Source organism: Rhineura floridana, chromosome 6 (assembly GCF_030035675.1).
Source record: "Rhineura floridana isolate rRhiFlo1 chromosome 6, rRhiFlo1.hap2, whole genome shotgun sequence".
Classification (NCBI taxonomy): domain Eukaryota; kingdom Metazoa; phylum Chordata; class Lepidosauria; order Squamata; family Rhineuridae; genus Rhineura; species Rhineura floridana.
The window spans coordinates 124,060,235-124,082,820 of NC_084485.1; the positions used below are offsets into that span (position 1 = coordinate 124,060,235).

General features: G+C 41.0%; 1 protein-coding gene across 9 annotated transcripts in view; it reads left to right on the forward strand.

Moving 5' to 3' along the window:
• Nucleotides 1-22,586, forward strand: part of DPYD (dihydropyrimidine dehydrogenase) — an 829,935-nt gene that overhangs the window by 31,695 nt on the left and 775,654 nt on the right. For all 9 annotated transcript variants that reach the window (XM_061633715.1, XM_061633709.1, XM_061633711.1 and 6 more), the window contains exon 2: nt 15,430-15,540. In XM_061633715.1, coding sequence (XP_061489699.1) covers nt 15,430-15,540 — 111 coding nt within the window. The remainder of the gene's footprint in view (nt 1-15,429; nt 15,541-22,586) is intronic.

A 22,586-nucleotide genomic window follows, 5' to 3' on the forward strand; every position in this document is an offset into this window, starting at 1 on the left:
CTTTAATTAACAAACAAGACCAGTGAATGGATAGGTTGCTGTAGTCCTATACCAGTATACCCATTGATATGGGAGTACTGCCCATGAAACTCAGTGGGACTTACTTCTGAGTAGATATATATAGAATTACATTGACAATAGCTTCATAAGTTGTGTATGCACACATGAGTATTTTTGGGTTCTAAGTTAATCAGATGCCAATTGATACTAGCAAATTCCATACGACAGAATGAAATATATGTCATATTGGCATGTTCTAGACATCAAAAGTGATACTTGAAATAAACAGAAATGTTTAATAAGTTGTGGGAATCTATATTATGTTTGGTGACTTCATATTCTAGCTATGTATTCCATTTTGACTTTAATTTCTAAGGCAAAAGTAGGATCGTGGTAAATCTAGAAAAGTTAATTTGTTCAAGGCCCAGTGAATTCAATGAAGGATGTTAGTTGGAAAATTAAGTCCTTTTAATTTCAACACGACTTAAATGTGACTAATTTTCTAATTGGGGCTTATATCTGCTTTTTAAATTCTATTTGTGACTGCTGCTTAAATGTTTTGATCCACTATGTCAAACTTGCATTTATCACCTCCTCCCTTGTCAAATGAAAATATCACCAGTTGAGTTGAGAAGTTCTCACTTCACATCTGTACTGAAGGTATACTTTTATCAGCTTCAGTTTGATCAGGGAATATTCTGGGACTGCATTTTAAAATTTGCAAGATGGTATGCAATCTGCTGCTTTCTAAAATTTGCAAGATGCTATACTGAGTCATAGCCAATATGTTTTCAATTGTTCTAAATGAAGTAGATTTGGACACTGGCTACCCAAACTTAAAGTCCATGTAAGTTTCTGCAGGTATTTAAAAATGGTTTCTGAAAGTAATAAAATAGTACCCTTCCATTTTTACATGATATGTGTGTGTACTGCACCAAGATAATCCAGCACTATGTGGGTATGCCATTGAATGTGGGTTATTTAACCTGTACAAATTTGAAAGACAAGGATTTACTGTTTTCTGTTTCTGTTGGAGGAGACCAGACATGTCCTGTCTTCTAAATACTAAATGTCTAGTGGTGAAACTGATCTGGTTTCTGAGCTTTTACCAGGCATTTCTTAACATGCTTCCAGCATACCTTTGCAACCATACAAACTAGAATGTTGGGGTACTTTTTAAAACCAGGTTCTTAAGAAGTTGAATTGTGCAACTGCTTCTGTGGTGCATCTGCAGAATTTGGGATGCACATAACCATTGGATGCAATCCCAGACCCACTTATCTGGGATTAGGTCCTACTGAATTCACTAGGACTTACTTCTGAGTAGACTTCCAGAGGATTTTATTGTAAGTTATGGGACATTTTCTACTCAGCTACATGTAGACAGTTTCCTTGGTCTTAAATAGACTGTTCTTATAGAATGGCCTTCAGGTTTTTCCCTTTTAATTAACCATTGTTTTCTCTTGAAAGGCACCCAGAACGAGTCAGGATGCAGAATGAGAAAATTATGAAACTCTGCTGATTCCAGAGTCAGATGCTTAGGATGATTGGAGAAAGCTATCATCTTCTGCCAGGGAATCTTTTCCAGGTTTTTTGTTTGACTTCTCAAAGTTTTAATTGGAGCTGCTTTCCATAAAATGTGTCACAGTGTCAAGATAGTATTTTTGTAATATCTCATGTGACTTAATGGAATTCTGCTTCACAGGGCTATCACGTCTGATGATACGCACAAAAGCATACAAAACATTTTACAATATAGAGAGGATCAATCTGAAACTATAAAGCTATCATGAGGTAGCTATACCACTATAAGGTAGAAGAGAGGCAACATTTTGGGAGAGCTTTATCCTTTTAAAAATGTAGTAGAAAGATGAGGGAGACTGTGATTGCAATTGAGACTTAATATTATATCCAACTAAGGCTGTTTTTTTTTTAATGCTAAGAAAAGTGTGTTTGAGGGATGCAAATAATTTGAGTTTTTGAAAATAAGCATGTGAACTATTTCTAATCCTGAGGTTCTCCTGAAAGAAAATGTAATTTACTTGGATCCACAAGTCTAGGCTAGAACTAAATTTTCATGGGTTTCAGTTTTCACATGGGACTCTTTTAGTGAGGTGGTCCTTTTCATAGGAAAAGTAGGCAAGCTGTTTTTGTTTTGTTTTGTAATGATGTGTTCATAAGAATAGGTCCTCTGGATCAGGCCAAAGACTTATCTAGACAAACATTTCTGTTCTCACAGTTCTACTCAAGAGTAGAGCCACTGAAATTAATAGACCTAAGTTAATCATGTCCATTAATTTCAATGGATACAGTATGGTTATAACTGGATACAAGCCTTTGTCTGATTGTCTCTCCTCAGCCCTTTAATCTCCAGTGGAAGCTGGTGGTATGATATGCCAAACTCTTGCAACATTATTTTTGGAATATGCTGTACTGTGAATTCTTATTGGATTTGAGCAACTGTTCCACTTGGAGCAGCCTTAGTTGATACAGAATTCCAAGAGTAGCAAACACGGGATTTCTTCCAAGTGTTTTTTTATTTATTTTAAATCATATGGTGTCATGCCCAATGGATTGCATCTGTTATGGTATGATATTAGGAATATATTATTCAGTTCAAAGGCTGTGGAGAGATTTCTAGTACATTGTCTGTTTAGCATTGCTATATTAAACATTTATACAAGATAGAAACCTGTGCATTTTAGCTTCTATAAAAATAGGCTGTAAGACCAGCCCCTAGATTCCTCCTGTGTACTTTAGCAGCTGGCCGCACATCTGGGTTCATCAGAAGTTCTGGAGGCTTCTGCTTTTTTAAAATTGCACTTCCACTAAACACAAGGAATACTATCTCTGTGGTCCAAATGAGACATTACAATGGCACAACATAACTCATATTGTGCAGAACATGTATGAGGTGGAGCTGGGACAACTTAAAATGCAACATGGGTAAAGGTAAGCAGGAGGGGTGAACTGACCTGACCTGGCTGTTTGTGTGCTTGTCCCCAAAGTGGCTTATCTTCAAGCTTCCCCCTCCCTTCTCCAGGAAGAATTGCTTGTGGTCTCGGAGCTTCACCAAAAGGAACAGCTGGATGAAAAAAATTTTGAGAAGAAAACATCTCCCACCTTTACTTTAAAGTTGTTGTACTCAGTTTCCTACACAGCAGATAGTTTGCTACTGCAATGCCTGTTGGGACACCAAGAAACTGATCCCACTGGGGTTCTGAATAATCGCTACTCTTCTAATGCCATGTATCCAGGAAGCTCCTTGTCGTCACAGGACATGTTTTCTACTACTTTTACTGCTTTGTATATCTTCATATCTGCAGTAATGTAGTGATCAAAATAAAATGGAGCATTTCCCAGATCATGCCATGTAATGCTCATTTGGTAGCTTTAGGCAAGCCACTGTGCTTTAGCATCTACCCTCACCCTCACCCTCTCCCTGCAATGGCCTGCCTGGTGGGGTTACAGAAATAATGTCTATGAGTGACTTTGAAAACAAATACTAAATAATGGTAGTATTAATTGTCAGTGTTGTTTGCCTGTAGCTTCTATATATATCCCTAAATGCATTGTGCATCAAAAGTCCAGCAGGTAGAGCAGGGCAGGTACAATCGTGCCAGTGACAGGAGTGAGAGTCTGGTGGCATACTACACCTGTGTTCAAAGATCTGCCAATTTGTTATTGGGCCAAGTTCAAGGTTTTACCATTGGTATATAATGCCTTTAATGGCTTGGGGCCAGTTTACTTAAGGGATTGCCTTGCCCAGTAAGGGCTATTTGACTGCATCAATCTGTGGAACTTGCACTTTGCAAGTGCCACATAATGTCTGTTCTGCATTTGTGAGGAGTTGATCTTTTAGTGTGGCAGAACCTGTGCTTTGGAACTCCCTGCCTATTGATATGAGGCAGGTGTACTCGCTGTATTGTCTTAGACCAGGGGTCTGCCTTGCAGGCCAAGTTTGACAAGTGAGTGAGGCCACCCATCTGTCAAAATCCCTTGTGTCTGAGATTGGGGACTTAAAGGAAAAGGGGGGAAACTTGCAGAATCCTCTTCCAAGTATCCCCACACTTCCTTTTTATGCCTCCGAGAGCAAGGACATAAAGGGGGAGGGGAGAAACTTGCAAAAGGCTTTAAGACAGCCCCTGCACACCCATTCCCCTCGCTGGATCATCACCCCTCGCTGGATCATCACCCCTCGCTGGATTGTCACCTTGTAGTGGTGAGTGGGCTTGCATGTTCCAGTGAACCCTGTGAGCGATGCCGTCGGGAGTCATGTACTCCCGTAAGGGTCACCCATGGCGGTAAGGTCAAGGGAGAGGAACCAGACAAAGAATGATCCAAGAAAGTCCTCAACGGCAGAACAGGCGGAGGATAACAATGTGTATGTTACAATGGCTGTGAAGGCGGATGAAGGCTGCAGCAGATAAGACTTCCAATCGTCATGGTACCCATGCCATTGGATCAAAGACTTTTTCTGTCAAGCTTGTGTGTTGATCATGGTGTGCCGATCTCCCCACATAAAACAAATTCATGCACAGGCGTCTTCCATAACAAAAGTCCCATGGCGATTGGCAAATGGCAATGGGGGCAGGACTTTGAAATCCAGAAGCCCCTAGTCATGGTCTGGTACATCGGCGGTGGATATAGATTCAGACAGATCCATTGTTAAAGCCTATATTTTGGAAGACAATCTTAACTCGGTCACGAGTGATTGCCAAGAAGCACTCCCATTTGAGCAAATGGGAGCATAGGAGGTGTCTTAGAGCTTTGGCAAAAGCCTTTTTGAAGTAGCTTTCATGAGCCAAGCTACTTTAAAGGGTGCTTTTCCGCAGGGCTTCAGTCCCTGCTCAGCTGATGAAAATGGAAATGGACTGCCTTCAAGTCAATCCCGACTTATGGTGACCCTATAAATAGGGCTTTCATGGTAAGCGGTATTCAGAGGGGGTTTACCATTGCTTTCCTCTGAGGCTGAGAGGCAGTGACTGGCCCAAGGTCACCCAATGAGCTTCCTGGCTGTGTGGGGATTTGAACCCTGGTCTCCCAGGTTGTAGTCCAACATGATGAGCAGGGATTAAATCCTGCTGCTTTATCTGTATGATCTTGTTCCTTTCTGATTAAGCAATTTATAAATCTTATAAATAGTGACTAAAGTTTGTTCTTCAGATAAGGTATGAGGTAGTAGAATCTTGAAATGGTAGAGGGGATTATACTACTTCAGGTTACAGGTGTGTATGGGGTAGTGGTACCATTTTTTGAATGCTCCTCCATGTAACAACTTCCCCAAGTAGAAGGCTAGCACATCAGGTTCTAGTCCAGTTACTTTTTGCTGCGTTAGTTCTCTATTTGTAGAGACTTCTGCACAAGGAAAAAAAGATTTAAAAATGTGATCCCCATTTTCACTGTAAAATTATACAGGCTGCTGTACCACCACAAGATTCTTGACAGCTCATCTTGCCTGAATTGGTGGAGCTGCCATTTAAAAAAATCCTCCTCACTTTCCAGACCAGGACTTCTGCAGCACTTATAAAGGAAAGACTGCCACTGAATATGTGTAAGGTTGTCAAGGAACAAAAGCTGGTCATTTCTGACATGGTAGCCAGGACTAATATTTTTAATTGAGAGGAGGAGCCTTCATGTGATCTGGCACAGTGATCTATAAAACACCTGAGGGACATCGGGATCTGGAGTTCTTTAGTAAAATATTTTTTTGCAGTTGGAATAATTCTTTATGTTCTAAAAAGTTATTTTTTAAATATCTGATTGTTTTTTTAAACAATATTTGAGTGTGTGAGTGAGAGAGTAGCCACAGTTATCCATACACTAGTAACGTTACATTTAGAATAATGCAATGTGTTGTACATGGAGCTATCTTATGGCAGCATGGTAACTTACTGGGACTGAACATGTGGAACATCTCATTGGCTTTGAAAGAGCTGTGCTGGCTTCCAGTCCATTGCTGACTAAAATTCAAAGTTCTGGTTTTGACATATAAAGTCCCAAACAGCCAGCGAACATGGTACATGAAGGACTTTTGGATCAGCATCTGGGGCCCTTCTCCAAGTCCTGCTGCCTTCAAAAGTGGATCAAGGTGGTGACTGGAGACAGGGCCTTTTCAGTTATGGCACCCCATTGATCAAATTTGCTCCTTAGTGAGGTTTACCTACCAAGAGGCAGCAGGGAAGTCAGGCTTGTGTGCTCCTACCATTGTGACCACACAGCCCTGATGTCCCCTGTCGTGTTGCCCCTCCCTCTGGTAAGCTACAGTAATGCCACTGCTAGGAAGCTAGTGTTGTGCCTCTGCCCCACTGGGTGAGCCACTTCTGTTGCAGCTAGATTTCTGAGAGCTCTGGCTGGATAACAGCCTATGACTAACCACATGTAGTCATTAATGGCATGGGAGTAACCATGGATGTGGGGGCAGCAACACATCTCCAATTAACACCAAAATTTCATGCATGAGGTATAAGTTTTGAATGTCATTGCAGATTGCTCAATTTTTAAAAATACTATTTTTTAAAAAACAAACAGATTGCTATAGAAACAGGAGTCTTATGGCATCTTGAAGGCTAACAGAAGACTATAAGGTGCCACAAGGCTCTTTGTTGCGTTTGCTGCAACTGACTACCATGATGACTTTTTCCCTGTAGCAAGTTTCTTTAATAGGAACAATTGCAAGGAAATTAAGGATACAATTGTATACACCTTTGTCTGGGAGTAAGTCCCATTGATCTCTGTGGGGCTTATTTCTGAGTAAGCCTACATAGTATTGCAAGAATGACTTCATTCATTTACACTTGAGCAGCCTGTTCCAGGGGTATAGAAGTGATACAGCATTGAAACTATAGCAGAGTGTTACAAAACCATCTGGTTTTGAAAGCCAACATTTAGATTGAGAGAAGATCTTAACAGGAAATCATTGCAGTTGAATAATATGTAGGAGGAAATCTAAATTTATTAAATTTATTAAAGCAAGCCACTTTATTTATTTATTGTACTTGTATACTGCCGCCTAGTCGAAGCTCTGTGGGCGGTTTACAGTAACTAAAAACATAAAAAACAAACATACAAATTTAAAACACAATTATTATTTCTAAATCTTATCCAAATTCATAGAGTCTTTACGAGGGAAGACTAAGCAACTTTATTTTTTTGGTTTTTTTTTTATTTAGAAGTTTTTAAAAACATATATATTCCATTAACAATCTAAATGATACTACCTCAACCCCATTCCCCCTTGCATAAATCTCCTCTCTTCCCACCCTACCATACGTCTTTTATTTCCATTGAGTTACATAGTTATAGAGTCCAAAGAGTACATTAAGTTAGCCATAGTCTTTTAAAGGGAGTTGGTACTTGATACATTCTCTAATCCTTTGAAGAGAAGAGCATGAAGGGCCACCAGTCCTCTTCGATCGAAAGCCACTTTGTTTTTCCTCTTTTGCTAATCTTAATTTGATAATCAGTTTTTCTAATAGGGCAATTTCCCACACCTTTCGATGCCGTCTGTCCAACGTGAGACCTTCCAGAGTTTTCCAGACCTGTGCAATTACTATTCTGGCAGCCACCGACAAGAAGCCAATCAATTTTTTATAATGTAAATTCTGATTTTCCTCTGTAAAAAGGTTTAATAAATCCAGTTCTGCTGTAAGGATTATTTTTTGTCCAATTATTCTTTGAATTTCTATATGTATGAGAGACCAAAACTTGGCTACTTTATCACATGCCCATCACATATGCATACACGAGGCACATTCCCCACATTCACGCCAGCAAGAGGGTTCCCCCGATTTTGTAATTTGTGCTAAATGTGCTGGAGTCATGTATCATTTTTGAACAATTTTTAAAACCATTGCCCTGAAAGATGAGACCACTAATTTAAATGGGAATTTTAACCACATGCCCATCTAGATCACATTTTCAATTTTGCAACTCAGTTCGGTTTCCCATATTTCATTAAGTGTTTGGTTACAGCCCATATCCTTTCGCAATAAAAACTTACATAAAGAGGAGAATAGACCTTTTTCAGTATTGCCTGCATTCAGTATTAATTTTTCTCCTTGAGTTAGTTCTTTTGTTCCTTGAGTTACAATGTAATTTTTCCTTATAACTGTACTGATTTGATAACATGCCAACCAGGAAATGCCCTTATTCCTCAACTTCCTGTGACAGGTATCTTGAGGTATGGGGTTGTTATTCACATAAAAATCATTTAATCTGAAAATACCATTTTTAACTAACTCTTTGTCATCTATTAATCTTTCTTTCTTATAGAAATCTGGATGGTTACAGAGAGGAACCAAGGGGGAAAGTGCTGGTAAAAACAGCTCCTTTCTGTATTTCCATATTACCAATATTGGAGTCATATGTTCTATTTTTATGCTTTTTACTTCTTTTTTTAATACATGTTAGCCTTTTAGAGTTACTATGACATAGTAGGTATCTTTCAATTTGGACCCAGTGTCTTTCTATATTAAGATCTAAAAATGAAATCATATGCCTAATCTGATAAGCCTCATAGTATAAAAGTAAATTAGGATTCTCCCTCTTACCTCCTCGTTCCTTCTGTACCTAAGATTTTTGGTTTTTTTAAAGCATATATAAATTGTTCTAATTTTTTTTGCCAAAATATTATCTTACTCTTTGTTACTTGAGTGGGCAAAACATATAACAAATATGTAAATTTCAGAAGTAACTTCATCTTTACTTGTGTTATACTGCTGGAAAGATACCACTTCAGTTTACTCCATACTGAAATATCTTTTTGTATACATTTCCATATAGGAACATAGTTTATTTCGTGTGATTTTTTTCAAGTTTGGGGATACCTGTACCCTAAGTATCTAAATAAGGTTTGTACTAGCAGAACTCCCAATTTCTGGGAGAGATGTAGTTGGTGATTTGGAGGTATATTGATACAAAGGAGGTCTGATTTTTTAAAATGTATTGTTAATGCTGTTACCTCCCCAGACATTTGTAATTTTTTTGAATATGTGTTAAGGATTCCATTGGATTTGTTTCCATGAGTATGATACTATCCGCATATAAACTTAAGTGCTCTTCCTTCTCCACTTGAACTCTATGAATCTCCCTATTCTAAGTTGTTGGCTAAAAATTCCATCACTAGGGTAAATAATAGAGATGACAGCGGGCACCCTTGTTTAGTACCTGCTTTAACCTGTATCTGCCTTGATTTGGTTCCATTAAATTTTATTGTAGTTGTTGATTGTGTATATATGTTTTCCATAACTTTGGTAAATTTAGGGCTAAATTTAAAAGTCTCTGATTTTAATAAAAAGTTCCAGTTTGTGCTATCAAAGGCCTTGTAAATATCTAAAGCCAATGAGGAATCATTTATTTTACTCAATTGCATTATACTAAACAAACGTTTTACCGGATCTGCTATGTATCTACCTGGAATAAATCCATACTGGTCTGAATGAACTAATTTAGAGATGACCAGTTTTAAAGGATTTGCCATGACAGATGCAAAGATTTTGTAATCCGTATTTAAAAGTGGTATTGGCCTATATGAGGCTGGGGAGATTGGTGTCTTGCCTGGTTTCAGTAACAAGGTTATATGTGAAGTAGTCCATGTGGGGGGGCATATGAGCGCTTGTCAGAATTGTATTAAATAGCCTTGTAAGATGTGGGGTCAAGGTATCTTTATATAGTTTATAGAAATTTCCCATGAACCCATGAGGGCCAGGTGCTTTATTTACTTTGAGTGCCTTAATTGTTGCTTTAACATCTTCTTCTGAAATCGGCTCATCAAGACTTTCTCTCTCTGAGACATATAGTGTAGGCATGAAAATTCCCAATTGGTATTCCCTTAGTTGTTGCAAGTCTAAATCTTTGTTCTAGTACAGATTTTCATAAAACGTAGCTAATTCCTCTCCAATTAGTTTTATCATCTTTGATTAATTGGTTCTGAGTTCCCACTTTTAATGCTGTGATCATATTTCTGGTCCTTCTTTGTTTGACCCTGCTTGCTAGTAATCTGGATCCTTTTCCATCATATTCATAATATCTTTGCTTACAGTACAACATATTGACCCTTGTATTATCTATATCTGCCACATTCACCTCTGTCCTTTTGCACTCCACCTGTTGTCTTACTTGTTGTGAGCCTGTCTTTTTATAGAGTTAAAGTTTGTAATTCTTTTTCCAGCTAGCCTTTCTGTTGATTCCTACATTTTTTTTAAAAAAAAACTCCGCTCTTGTATACATATCCCCCTTATCATTCACTGCTTTCACAGCCTCCCATCTGCTCTCCTCCCCAATTTCTTCTGCTTCATTTTCTTTGAAATAATTGTCCAACCCTTCCAGTATCTTAATTTGAGTTTGAAGGGAGGAGAGCAGATTGGGATTTAATCTCCACTGTGATGTGTATGATCTGGGTATAAAACTAGCAAGATCTACATTTATTGGAGCGTGATCTGCTACTTTAATCCTGCTTCAGCTCTTTGTACCTTTCTGTCCTGCCCAGAGTGCGAGACACGAGACAGAGGTGAGACTGGAATTAATTCTTGTTTTATTAGAGTAACGGTTACATCGAAAGCAGTGCGCTTCATAGACTTGACTATGCTAACTCACTACTGTCCCTAACTAAGCTACCTAGGCATACTTTGCAGCGTGTGAAGAAAGTTGACCGGGGCGCCGCTTTAAGTAGGAAATGTCTTCGCTCGTAATCTCTGACTTCTCTGAAGTTCCACCTTCTGGCCGACCCACTTCTCATGGTGTCTCGCGTGGGGCGAGGGGAGGCGAGCTTCCGCCTGCTCATTTATTTATTTATTTATTTATTTATTGAATTTTTATACCGCCCCACTAGCATAGCTCTCTGGGCGGTGTACAACAAATATGAATGAATACAATAAAATCACATAAACAATACAAAACAGATATATATAGAAATCCACAATCTAAAACCAGATTAAAAACATATATAGAAAAAATTAAAATGCCTGATAAAATAGGAAGGTTTTAACTTGGCGCCGGAAAGATAGCAGCGTCGGCGCCATTCGTATCTCTTTGGGAAGACTGTTCCACAGTTCGGGGGCCACCACTGAGAAGGCCCTAGTTCTTGTTACCATCCTCCGAGCTTCCCTATGGGTCAGAGCCCGGAGGAGGGCCTTCGATGTTGAGCGCAGTGTACGAGCAGGTTCATATCGGGAGAGGCGTTCCAATAGGTATTGTGGTCCCGCGCCGTATAAGGCTTTATAAGTTAAAACCAGCACTTTGAATCTGGCCCGGAAGCATATAGGTAGCCAGTGCAAGCGGGCCAGAACAGGTGTTATGTGTTTGGACTGCCTGGTCCTCGTTATTAGTCTGGCCGCTGCATTTTGCACCAGCTGTAGCTTCCGGACTGTCTTCAAAGGCAGCCCCACGTAGAGCACATTGCAGTAGTCCAATCGGGAGGTTACCAGAGCGTGAACAATTGAGGTGAGATCGTCTCTGTCCAAATAGGGACGTAGCTGGGCTACCAACCGAAGCTGGTAGAACGCATTTCGTGCTACTGAGGCTACTTGAGCCTCAAGTGACAGAAAAGGATCTAAAAGTATTCCCAGACTACGAATCTGCTCTTTCAGGAGGAGTGTAACCCCATCTAGAACGGGATGAATATCCACCAACTGATCAGAGAAACCACCCACCAACAGCATCTCAGTCTTGTCTGGATTGAGCCTCAGTTTATTAGCTCTCATCCAGTCCATTATCGCAGCCAGGCAATGGTTCAGCACATTGACAGCCTCACCTGAAGAAGATGAAAAGGAGAAGTAGAGCTGCGTGTCATCAGCATACTGATGACAACGCACTCCAAAGCTCCTGATGACCGCACCAAGCGGCTTCATGTAGATGTTAAAAAGCATGGGGGACAGAACTGACCCCTGTGGGACTCCATATTGGAGAACCCACGGCGTCGAGCAATGTTCCCCAAGCACTACCTTCTGGAGACGAGCCGTCAAGTAGGAGCGGAACCACTGCAAAGCAGTACCTCCAACACCCAACTCCACAAGTCTCTCCAGAAGGATACCATGGTCGATGGTTTCAAAAGCCGCAGAAAGATCAACGAGAATCCACAGAGTTACACTTCCTCCATCCCTCTCCCGACACAGGTCATCATACAGGGCGACCAAGGCTGTCTCAGTGCCGAAACCGGGCCTAAAACCCGATTGAAATGGATCTAGATAATCGGTTTCATCCAATAGCGCCTGGAGCTGGCCAGCAACCACTCGTTCCAAGATCTTGCCCAGGAATGGAACATTCGCTACTGGTCTGTAGCTATCAAGATTTTCTGGGTCCAAGGAAGGTTTTTTCAGGAGTGGTGTCACTACTGCCTCTTTCAGACAGCCAGAGACCACTCCCTCTCATAAAGAGGCATTGATCACTTCCCTGGCCCAGTTGGCTGTTCCATCCCTGCTGGCTTTTATAAGCCAAGAGGGGCAAGGATCCAGTACAGAAGTGGTTGCACGTACCTCATCTGACAGTACAGGCTCGATAGGTGCTGGCTCAGCTTCAGGAGGTGGGGAAGCGTTTGAAGTGCCAGGCATGGAGTCCTGGGGAGGTGGAGTTGGCGCATGCTCCAGGTCATTCTCCAACGGCTCTGTTGGGGTGCCTGTAGGTGGAACGAGGTCTGTTTTGGCAGGAGGACTGTCCGTGGGAACTGGCAGATTGTTGACTGCACCCCTTCCCGTAATGTCCTCGAAAACCTCATCTACTTCTGATTCCTCTCCCTGCTCTATCTGGGGAAGCTGGAACTCGACCGACTCCCCTCCCTGATCCTCCTGGAAGAGCTGGGGCTCAACACCTTATTAATAAAGCAACAGAAACAATGATGAAATCTAATCTAGAAAATGATCCATGAGGCCTCAAGTAGAAAGAATGATTATGGTCTGCAGGATGAATTGTTGCCCACACTTAGTTAAGCCCTTTTTGGTGAAACTGTGTAAAAACTTGCATATCTGTTTTTGTTGTTGTTCCCCCACTTCTCCCATCCCTCTTCCTTTTTGGGGGGGGTCAAACCCTTGCATATTCAAATTGGTGTCCCCTCCCAGAATGACAGGCGCTTTTGTAAATTTATTCAGTTTCCCGGGCAAAGTTTGAAAAAATTCAAGTTGGTTTTTGTTGGGGGCGTAAAAGGAGACCAAAGTAATAGTGATTTGAGAGTCTAAGATTCCTTCTACAAAAACACACCTCCCCTTCACATCTATAACTTTTCTACTGTGCATAAAGTTCAGTGATTCGTGAATGAGCAGTGCTACACCTCTTGCTTTACCAGATCCTTTAGCCAAGAATTTATGTTCCCATTGTTCATCATGTAGAAACCCATCTGTTAATTTAGCTTTGTGAGTCTCCTGTAACATTAATACTTTTGGTTGTATGTCCCTTATCATTTTCTGCAGCCTAGTGCATTTAATCGAGGTTCCTAGTCCTTTTACGTTCAATGATGTCACTCTCAACAGATTATTTGTTTGTTCCTTTCCTCCTCCTGTTCTATTATTCCTTTCAAACTCTATACTCCTTACCGTTCTTCTCTTCCCTCCCTCCCCACTCCTTCCCTTTTCCCTCCCTGATTTCTTTCCCCAATCCCCCTATTTACAAACCCAACACAAAGCATACCTATTACCTAAAGTTTCGTCTTACCTCTAACCAGAGGTGTGGCAACACTTGCGGTTACGTAACTATGTTGAGCCACCTATTTAATTCCTTAATAAGCAAATAAAATATTATTTACTCCAGGGTACTACTTACTAACTTATAACTAAATTTTCAGAAACCTTAAAATTAAGAAGAAAGAATTAAAACTAAAAATGGGCGATCTGATCTATTAATGCATAGATCTGCCACGCAAAACAGGAGACCCTCCCAGCCTCTATCTATAAAGTTATTTATAAGGCCCTTCCCTTCCTCTTTTCCTGCTCCCCTTTTGTGCTTTCCTATTAATACTTGGAACATCATAGTTTCACAGTTTACTAATTATGTGCTTGGCAACATGAACTTCTGTGTTGCTGGTTCTTCCTTAACGCTTCCTGAGACAGATCTCTGAGGCTGGGTTGCAGAGTGGAGTTGTTGTGGAAATGAGCTTCTCCCTGTTGTCTGTCCTGCCGTTCTCTGTATGGTTTCTTCCTGCTTACTACTTCCCATTCGTCTTCTTCACCAGCTCTCTCTACGCTGTCATTAAGTTCTTCTTCTATCTACTCCTGTTCCCGGTCCTTCTGGCGGGTCCAGGTGTAGGATTTTTAGAAGCTTGGTGACTTCTGTTGTTGTTGTAGATGTATGTGTAGTTCCCTTGTATGGAACTATCAGCTTAAATGAGAAACCCCAATAGTACTTTAAATCGGCTTTTTGCAGCACCAGTGTATATAGTCTCAATTTCCTCCTTCTCTGCAGAGTTTCTGGCACTAAATCCTCAAGTGCTAATATCACTGTATCTTTAAACGTTAATTCGCCTAGATCTCTCAGATGACAGAACAGCTCTTCTGTTTTCGGAGTATTTAGAAAAACAAGCTATTATGTCTCTTGATCCTTCTTTTCTTCTTGGACCCAACACTCTATGTGCTCATTCTAAATCTTCTTCCTTCAGTTGGAAGTCTGGGTGCGGGGAAGTCAGCTATTTTACTAAGAACCTCTTGATGTCTCCTTGTTCCACCTCTTGTTCCAGATAACGAAAACGCAGGTTGGGGTGTCTATTCTGTTCTCCAGGTCTTCCAGCTTGAGTCTTGCTTCTAATCGTGCTTTTTTAAGTGTCTCAACTTTGTCCTCCTGCTCTGCCATTTTTTCTTCAGTTGCTGTCATTTTGTTTTCTACTGTATCTAATCAGGTTTGCAACTCTTCCAGCTTGTTTTCTAATATTTCCGTCCAGCTAGTCATTAATTCCTCTTTAAAGAAGTGGAACTGTCTAGCAATTTCTCCTCTAACTTTCAGCTATTGCATTTGTGGTCTCTGTCTCTCCCTCCGTTTGCAGGCTTGCAGAGATCTTGTTCGATGCAAGCACCATATTTGTTTCCTCTGAGGGCATTTTCTCTGTTGTAGGCCTCAAAGCTACTTTCCATCCTGTTGCTTTGAAATAAAGTTTAAGCCCCTATTCTTCATTTTTTGAGTTCCAGATATCATTTCCTCCTTGGGCTTAGCAAAGGGAGGATTGAATTGTTCCTTTTTCTCTCTTTCTTGGGCATAAATTTTTAAAGAGGCCGAGGAGCTCCTACTCTATGCTGCCATTTTTCAGGTGTCCAAGCCCCGCCCCCAGCAACTTTATTTTTTAAGCATGATTTTTTAAGCATAATATGATTGATTCACAAGTATATTTTATACAGCTACGTTTCTTCTATATTGGATGCAGAGTGATGTGATTTAGTACTTTTGTTAAGTAAGAATCTTTAATTTTTTAAAACTTTTTATCAAAAATCAAAACCACCTTTCTTGTCTCCACAGAATATCCTAGCTGTAAACCCACGAAAACAAACTTACGCATCTTTGAATTCAACTAAAGCAAAGAAATATGAGAAAAAGCACTGGAAAAGGAATGCAGATAAAAGCTGCTCAGTAAGTACCACAACTGCTTCTGCTGTGTTTGAAAAATGTTACTTCATGATGAGGGCTAAAATCCTTAATTGTGCACAACTCAGGAACATTCATAGGTTGCATTCAGACAACATATCAAATCCACCAAATTTCCAGATCAGTTCTTCCTGATTTGAAGGGCTTGCTCAAATCACTGTTGGCTGGTTTGGATGTCACAGCACACTGTGGTGTGATTTGAAGCAAGGAAGTGGTCCATTAATCCAGTTGGGAGAGGGAATGAGAGAGTGCTTGAGCCTATCACTCACTCTCAGTCCTTCCAGACTGTGCTTTGGAGGATGAAGAACATGATGTCTAAATGTAGCCATAGCTTAGTGTCTTGCTGAGTTAAGCTGCCAAATTATGTTCTTAAATTAACTTTATTGTGGAAAAAAAGCTATTGCAAACAGAGACCCAATAGAGACATAGTTTACATTATGTTTCTTGTCTGCTTGGGCTTCCATTACAAACTTCTTACATTCTGAGATAAACCTCCCTCTCTCCTCCCACACAGGATGGTATTTGTTACTTGCTATGGTCTCAAATCCCATTATTAATTTTGATTTTTTTTCAGTGCTTTGTTGCAAGAACTTCCAGATCAGAAGGGCTATAGAAGAATTATTTTTGTAGTCCTATAGATGTTAGAGGCCTATCCATCTCAAAAACCTTCTAATTAAATTGTGCCTAATACTTTACTAGGCATTCTCAAACTTTGTTATAACAAGTCCCCTTGAATCAATGTAAAAGATTTGAGAATGTTTTCCAAGATCCTGTGGGACAGGGATGGACTGAACTGTCAGTATATAACTGGAGAACATGCATTTTTACCACCTCTGAATCAACAGTCTTGGGTGGAGAAAAAGAATTTGGGAGTGGGAGAATCTGAATGCTCTCCAACATAAAACAATTTTTCCCTGCACCGACGACACTAGCATGCCATAGAAAAATCTTATTCCTTATCCTTCTTCCAACAGCCTAGGTCTTTACATATAAGGATATTCCTGGTGGGTCCAGTGCTTATTTTATTTTGGCAGAATATATATTTGGTGCTCTTCAGCACCAGACATGCTTTATATATTAAAAAAAAACATACAATGGCAGACATCTCTCTCTCTAATAACTACCTTAGTTCAATAGTAATTAGATATATGCAAGTAGAATGCTAGTTCTATGAATCATTGGTCTTTTTAATCACAACTATTCAACCAATAATTGGTGTAATTCATTAAGGTTACCAGAAGGAAGGACTTTGACATTGGACTCTTTGAAATGATGTCTGTTCTGTGCTACGCAGTTTGCAGATTTTCTCTCAAAGTCCCCTGCATGTTGAAGGAACATTACCATTTGTGGAAAATTCACAAAGAAATACTGAAGTATTTATGGAATTATTTTAAATGTTAAAATACTCTACTATATAAGTTGGTACAAATACAAGCACTGCTTTTCAACTCTTCCAGATCACCCAAAGTAAGAGATATTAGCCCAGAGGATCAATGTCTGGATAAAGCTGTGCCCCCAAATTGGACAAATTAATGTGGTCTAGCAGAGATCAGCAATCATGTACTAAATTCTGGTGCTAAATGTGCTTAGTTGGCAATGTTTGCAAAAGGTTAGGAACACAACTGTTCTTCTAAGCAAATAAGCCTTGTATTTTTAGATGAGGGATTTTACTCTGCTTACTGGTTCAGCTTCCACTTATGTTGCATCTGAAGTCGATGGGAATTGCAGCTTCTTATGCTCTCAGAGGATTTGGTTCAAAAGCTCTGAAAACAAACTAAATTCTTTTGATTATCTGCAATACTTTCCAAGTTGTTTGTGTTTTTCTTGGTTGTATGCGTGGTTGAAAGTATTTATTGACTGCATAGATTAAAGCTTGAATGACCAATACACTTGGTTTGAATTCTATAAAAATCTAGATAAACCCAGTTAGGAATAGTAGTGTTTGAGGGCCTTTAAAAAGAAAAAAGAAAAAAACCTTGGATTGGAAAATAAATAGAATTTTATTCACATAACTATATTGTAGCAGTTTCAGGGGAGGGGGAGGGGGAAAGAAAATATATGGTCTCTAGTTCCCAGGTGGTTTTGGTTTATTACATCAGTGCAGAGAAGCTTACCTTCTGATGCTTGTTTTGAAGAATTTTAGTTTTGATTTCATATAACATTGGCTGGTAAGGTAGTACATTCAGAATAGAATCATGTGTACATTTTTTGTAGCGGAGTCTGAAAAACTGTACCACAAAAACTCAAATTTAGGTGAAGGGAAATTTGACACTATATATTACCACGGATCATATTTTTGAGGATGCTCTGGAGCCACTTGGGTGGTAGCCAAGAGGAGGAAGAGAAGGTATCTCAAAGTTGCAGTAGATTAAAGGAAGGATCGGGGACAGAGTCATCATAACACCTTATGGAAAAGAAAGAAGCAAAAGGTATTTAGCAATCAGAGGGCTGGTTCAGACATAACCTTAAATCAACCTCCCCCAACCTGGTGCCCTCAAGATGTTGGGCTATAAATCCCATCATCCCTGACCAATTGCCATGCTTGCTGGGGGTGATGGGAGTTGTGTCCAAAACATCTGCAGGGACCAGGTAGGGGAAGGCTGCTTTAAACCATATTTTTGTGATATGAGAACGAACCTAGCCTCTCCCAGGACTCATGGCTTCCTCTCCTAATACATTTGAGAAGCCTTTGCTTCGTTTTTTGATTAATCTTAATTATGACTAGTGGAAAAAAGTCAACTTCAAACCATAATTTATGAAGCTGGTTTGTTTTCACTAACCATGGTTGAGATTAAACAAAGTTTAGGGTTCAGATGACACATTAAACTGTAGTCAGTCTAAAACAAAATCAGAAGCTTTCTGTCTCCTCCCAGCAGAAACATGGAGAGGAAAACAGACTGCATGAACCTGAGGGGAGATGAGGCTCACTCACGTAACATTAAAACATGGTTTAGCATTATGCCCAAATGCATCTAATGAGGAATGATTAATGAACAGTAAAGAAACAACAATAAATATAACCAAAAGGGAGAAAGCAACTATAAATGAGATAACCATTTATAGGGTATGTCATGAATCCCTACCGTCAAGGCACAGGGACCATGCGTCAGACCCAAACCCCACCCTTAAGGAAATGGAACTGGAACCGAAAAATACCAATTCACCCCTGCCAAGGCTGTGCAATCCAACACCAACCCTGCAAGGTAGAAGGTAGGCTGCCACCACCCCTGTTACTGGTCCACTCAGAGCCAGGGGATCTCTGAGCCCAGGCAATAGGTAAAACCAAGATCCTATGAGGCAAGAGCCACAGTTACACTCCTTGCCAGGAACCTCTGGTTTAATACCTCAATTTAGAGTTAAGCTTTTAACTTCTTTCTCCCTCTTTGGTAGTTACGTGACTGAGATGGTCAAGGTGCTGAATTCAGAACCACCCTTTCTCTCAATGAACACACCAGGTTAAATAGAAGTAGCTTTATTAAAATATATAAGTGCACATCAAATATATAGCAGCAAGCAATCCTTTAAGACCATACACCCAAACGGGTATTGGTACAACCAAGAGGATTCACAGACACAACAAGAAAATAACAACCTTTTCTAGCCTAATATTTACACATGAGGTAGATAGTTGCAATGACTACTCTCCTAAGAGAGGTTGGCATCAGAACAAGAAGAATGGAACCCTGCGTAGTTGCCTCCCATAGGCAACTCTTAGGGAACCAGGAACCCTTTAGGTCAACTTCAGGGAACAAAAGCTTTGGGATTCCAGCCCTATACTTAAGGGAAAGGATCCTAACGGTCCCAGATTAATTATCCAATCAGGAATGAGCTGATGTAACCCCTTTCTAGATGTTTCTCCCTTCTGCGCGCCTTCAGGCCCCCCTCCCAACGGTGTTTCAAACTTCACAGGCCAAGAATGACCTTGAGTGCTAGGCACTTGCTAATCAGCACAGATAGCCAGGTGTTCGTGTTTAGGCTTCTTCTTAACCGCCCTCAGCTGGAAAGCAAAACTCAGGATTTTGCTTTGTCAGAGGCCTGACTTTTCCTAACTGTAGAACCTCCCAGAGTCCCTTGCTTGAGCCAAGATATTACTTATGAGATTTTTAATAACTCATGAACATATACAGGTTCATGACAGGGTACGTTAGATAAAAAGTTAAAATAGAATGTTAAAACAAAGGACTTGTCTCCATGCTTGGTTTCCTATGCCCAAAATAGTTGATATTGGTGATCAATTATTTGTGTGAATGTCCTAACCAGTGCTAAATCATGAAGTCATTTTACCATTATTTATGTTGAGCCTCGGCTCTCCCTTCAGGGGTAGGAAGAGGGGAAGCATGAGCTGCAGGCGCCTTAGCTGTCAGAGGGTGTGGAAGACCCAGGGATTATTGAGTCTGAGCAGGACCTTGGGAGAGGAAGCGAGACTGAATTTGAGCCAATTCCCACTGATAGCGCGCTCTCAGAAGAGGAGAGCGCACCGCCCCCAATTGTCGCCGAGGAGCCGTTGCAGGAAGCTCAGGAGAATGTGCCAACTCCTCCCTTGCCAAGCAGTTCTCAGGATGCCGCCAGTGTGACGCAGCCTCCTGACCTCGAGCCTACTCTGGAGCAGGTGTCTTCCGATGAACCGTTGGAAACACCCTCCCCCCGTTGCCTTGCTCCTGCCGCTGTGAGAAGTGGGCAGGGCAGAGACAGGAGTTGCGAAGGAGTCAGAGATTACGCTCGAAAACGTTCCCTACTTAAACTGGCAGCGCATTGGGGGAGTTGCTGAGTCAACTTTCTTCACACGTCGCAGAGCATGTGTAGAGTGTAGTTAGGGATTCAAGTGAGCCAGTATAGGTGTTTCTTATGAAGCGCAATGCCTCTGATGTATCCATTACTCTAATGAAACAAGATTTAATTGCACCCGCGTCTTAGTCTCGTGGTTCCGGCTCTGGATGGGACAGTTTGACTCAGCCACAATCCCTACTCGAATCTGTTCCCATGACTGACGACATGGACCTGGACGGAGCAAGAGGGGGAATACCCATAACCATGGAAACCTTGTATACTGAGATCCAGAACCTCTGAACAACCACGAAAGCCCTACATGCCGAGAACCAGAGCCTCAGAGCCGCAATGCAAGCCCTGCAAGCAGATAACCAGAATCTCCGAACCTTGATTGCCCAAGTCCAAGCTGCGCAATCCGGGGCGGCGGCAGCCCCGGTCAAAACTCTGGTGGGTCTTCCCGTTCGATATGGGGGCCAGAGTGAACAGTTTGCTACGTTTCTTACTCAATGTGAGTTGTACATTCAGGTGCGCCAAGCTGAGTTCCCGACCGATGATGCGAAGGTGGCATTCATCATCAGCTTACTGGAGAGGAAAAGATGGCCGATAGCATTGGTAGCATTCAGATTGAGCTCCCTTTCTGATAAGTATTTTCTCCTGGGCCTCTTAAATTTGTGCAGCTGAATTGAATTAGGGAGTTGTAACAGTATTCACCCTGTTTTGGAGGGATATTTTTAGGTTTTTAAATGTTTTTTAAGCTTAAGCTTTCTTTTAAACGAAGAACTCCTTTGCCTTTGGGAGATTGGACTTACAGCGCTGCTGTGAAAAGTATTTTCTTTCCCTCCTCCTCATGCTATTATTGATGTAGTTGCACTTTCTGTCGATGGTGTTAGCAAGGGGCAGACTGGAGAGCTTAAGTCAGCCAAGGTTACAAGATAAGATAAGAAAGTAAGGATTGCAAGAGTTTCAGCATTCCTGTTGCGGCTCCTTTAACCCTGCAACAAACAACCACCAGCCTTAGCTGTCTTTATACATCGCCTCCTGTATAAATTATGGTTCTTACAAGAACTGGTTACAAAGCCCTGGGAATTTCTCCTCTTCCCCAGGATAGCCCCTCGTGGAGGCTGAAACTACAAACGAAAATTACCCAGTTCTTTACAGAAAGACAATGTGGAAAAACTATGGAGGCAAATTCCAATTTGAGCCATGACTGGACACTTGACAGGATATTCGAAGCTCCCGAGTTAAAGGAGAACGAGAACACCCCATCCCTGGCTTGCGAAATTCTCCAAGCAGAGACTTTGAACCCAAGCCCACCTGCCAGGGCTTTAAAAGCTATAATGACTGGCCCTTATGGGCCTTCATCCTCTGCCCCAACAGTGCAGCAGGCACATCAAGCTAGCGCCTCACTGCCTCAGTCTGTTAACCCTCTTTTGGAGACTTTACACCAGCCAAAGCTCTCTGCCAGCACGAGTTCCCTATGTTATGAGTGGCCTCTTTTCATTATGAGGGAAATTGATCTCATCAAGGCATATCTAGACAGGAGCAATAATCTATTAACAACAATAGCAGAAATTACAACGAAAACCCTACTTCAACTGTCTGAAGAGAACTCGGCCACTCGATTTAGGGAGGATAAGACTAAAGCAACCGATGCCAAGATAACCTGCTCTAGGGCTGCCTGGTCGCGCCTCCCTAAAGAACCGTTAAAGGAGCGTAAGAAGAGCAACAACAGTAGAAATCTAGGTGTGAAGAAAAGTAAAAACATAAAAAACTCCAAGCCTCCAAAATATAAAAAAATGCAATATGGCAAATTGTTCAGACATCTCAACAAGAGCTCCAAAACTGAAAAATTGCAAAATAACTGCACAGTATTGCCAAAGAAGGCTAGCATTGATAGTAAGGACACTACTCAGGATTTGGACCGAGTTATAGAAGATTCTTCAGACTTGCATTCCCCTTTAATTTTGGACGACATCTCTGGAAATGAATCTTCTACCCCGCCCATTCCTCTGGCGGAGCCTGAGGGTGAGGCGAAGGCACTAAAAGCTAAATACTGGAACTTGATTCTTAACAAAGACCTGGTTCTAATTAATCTTCCTAAACCAAGGAAGTTCAGTTCGCAGTTGCAATGCAAACTTTTCCTAATTAAATTTCTGAGGGACATATCCATAAATAATTTTGTGGTAGAGGATATAGAACATGTAAACTACTTGCCCCATTTTGGCGCTGTTACCCGGGCAAAGATTTCTTTCAAAGAGGCTAAA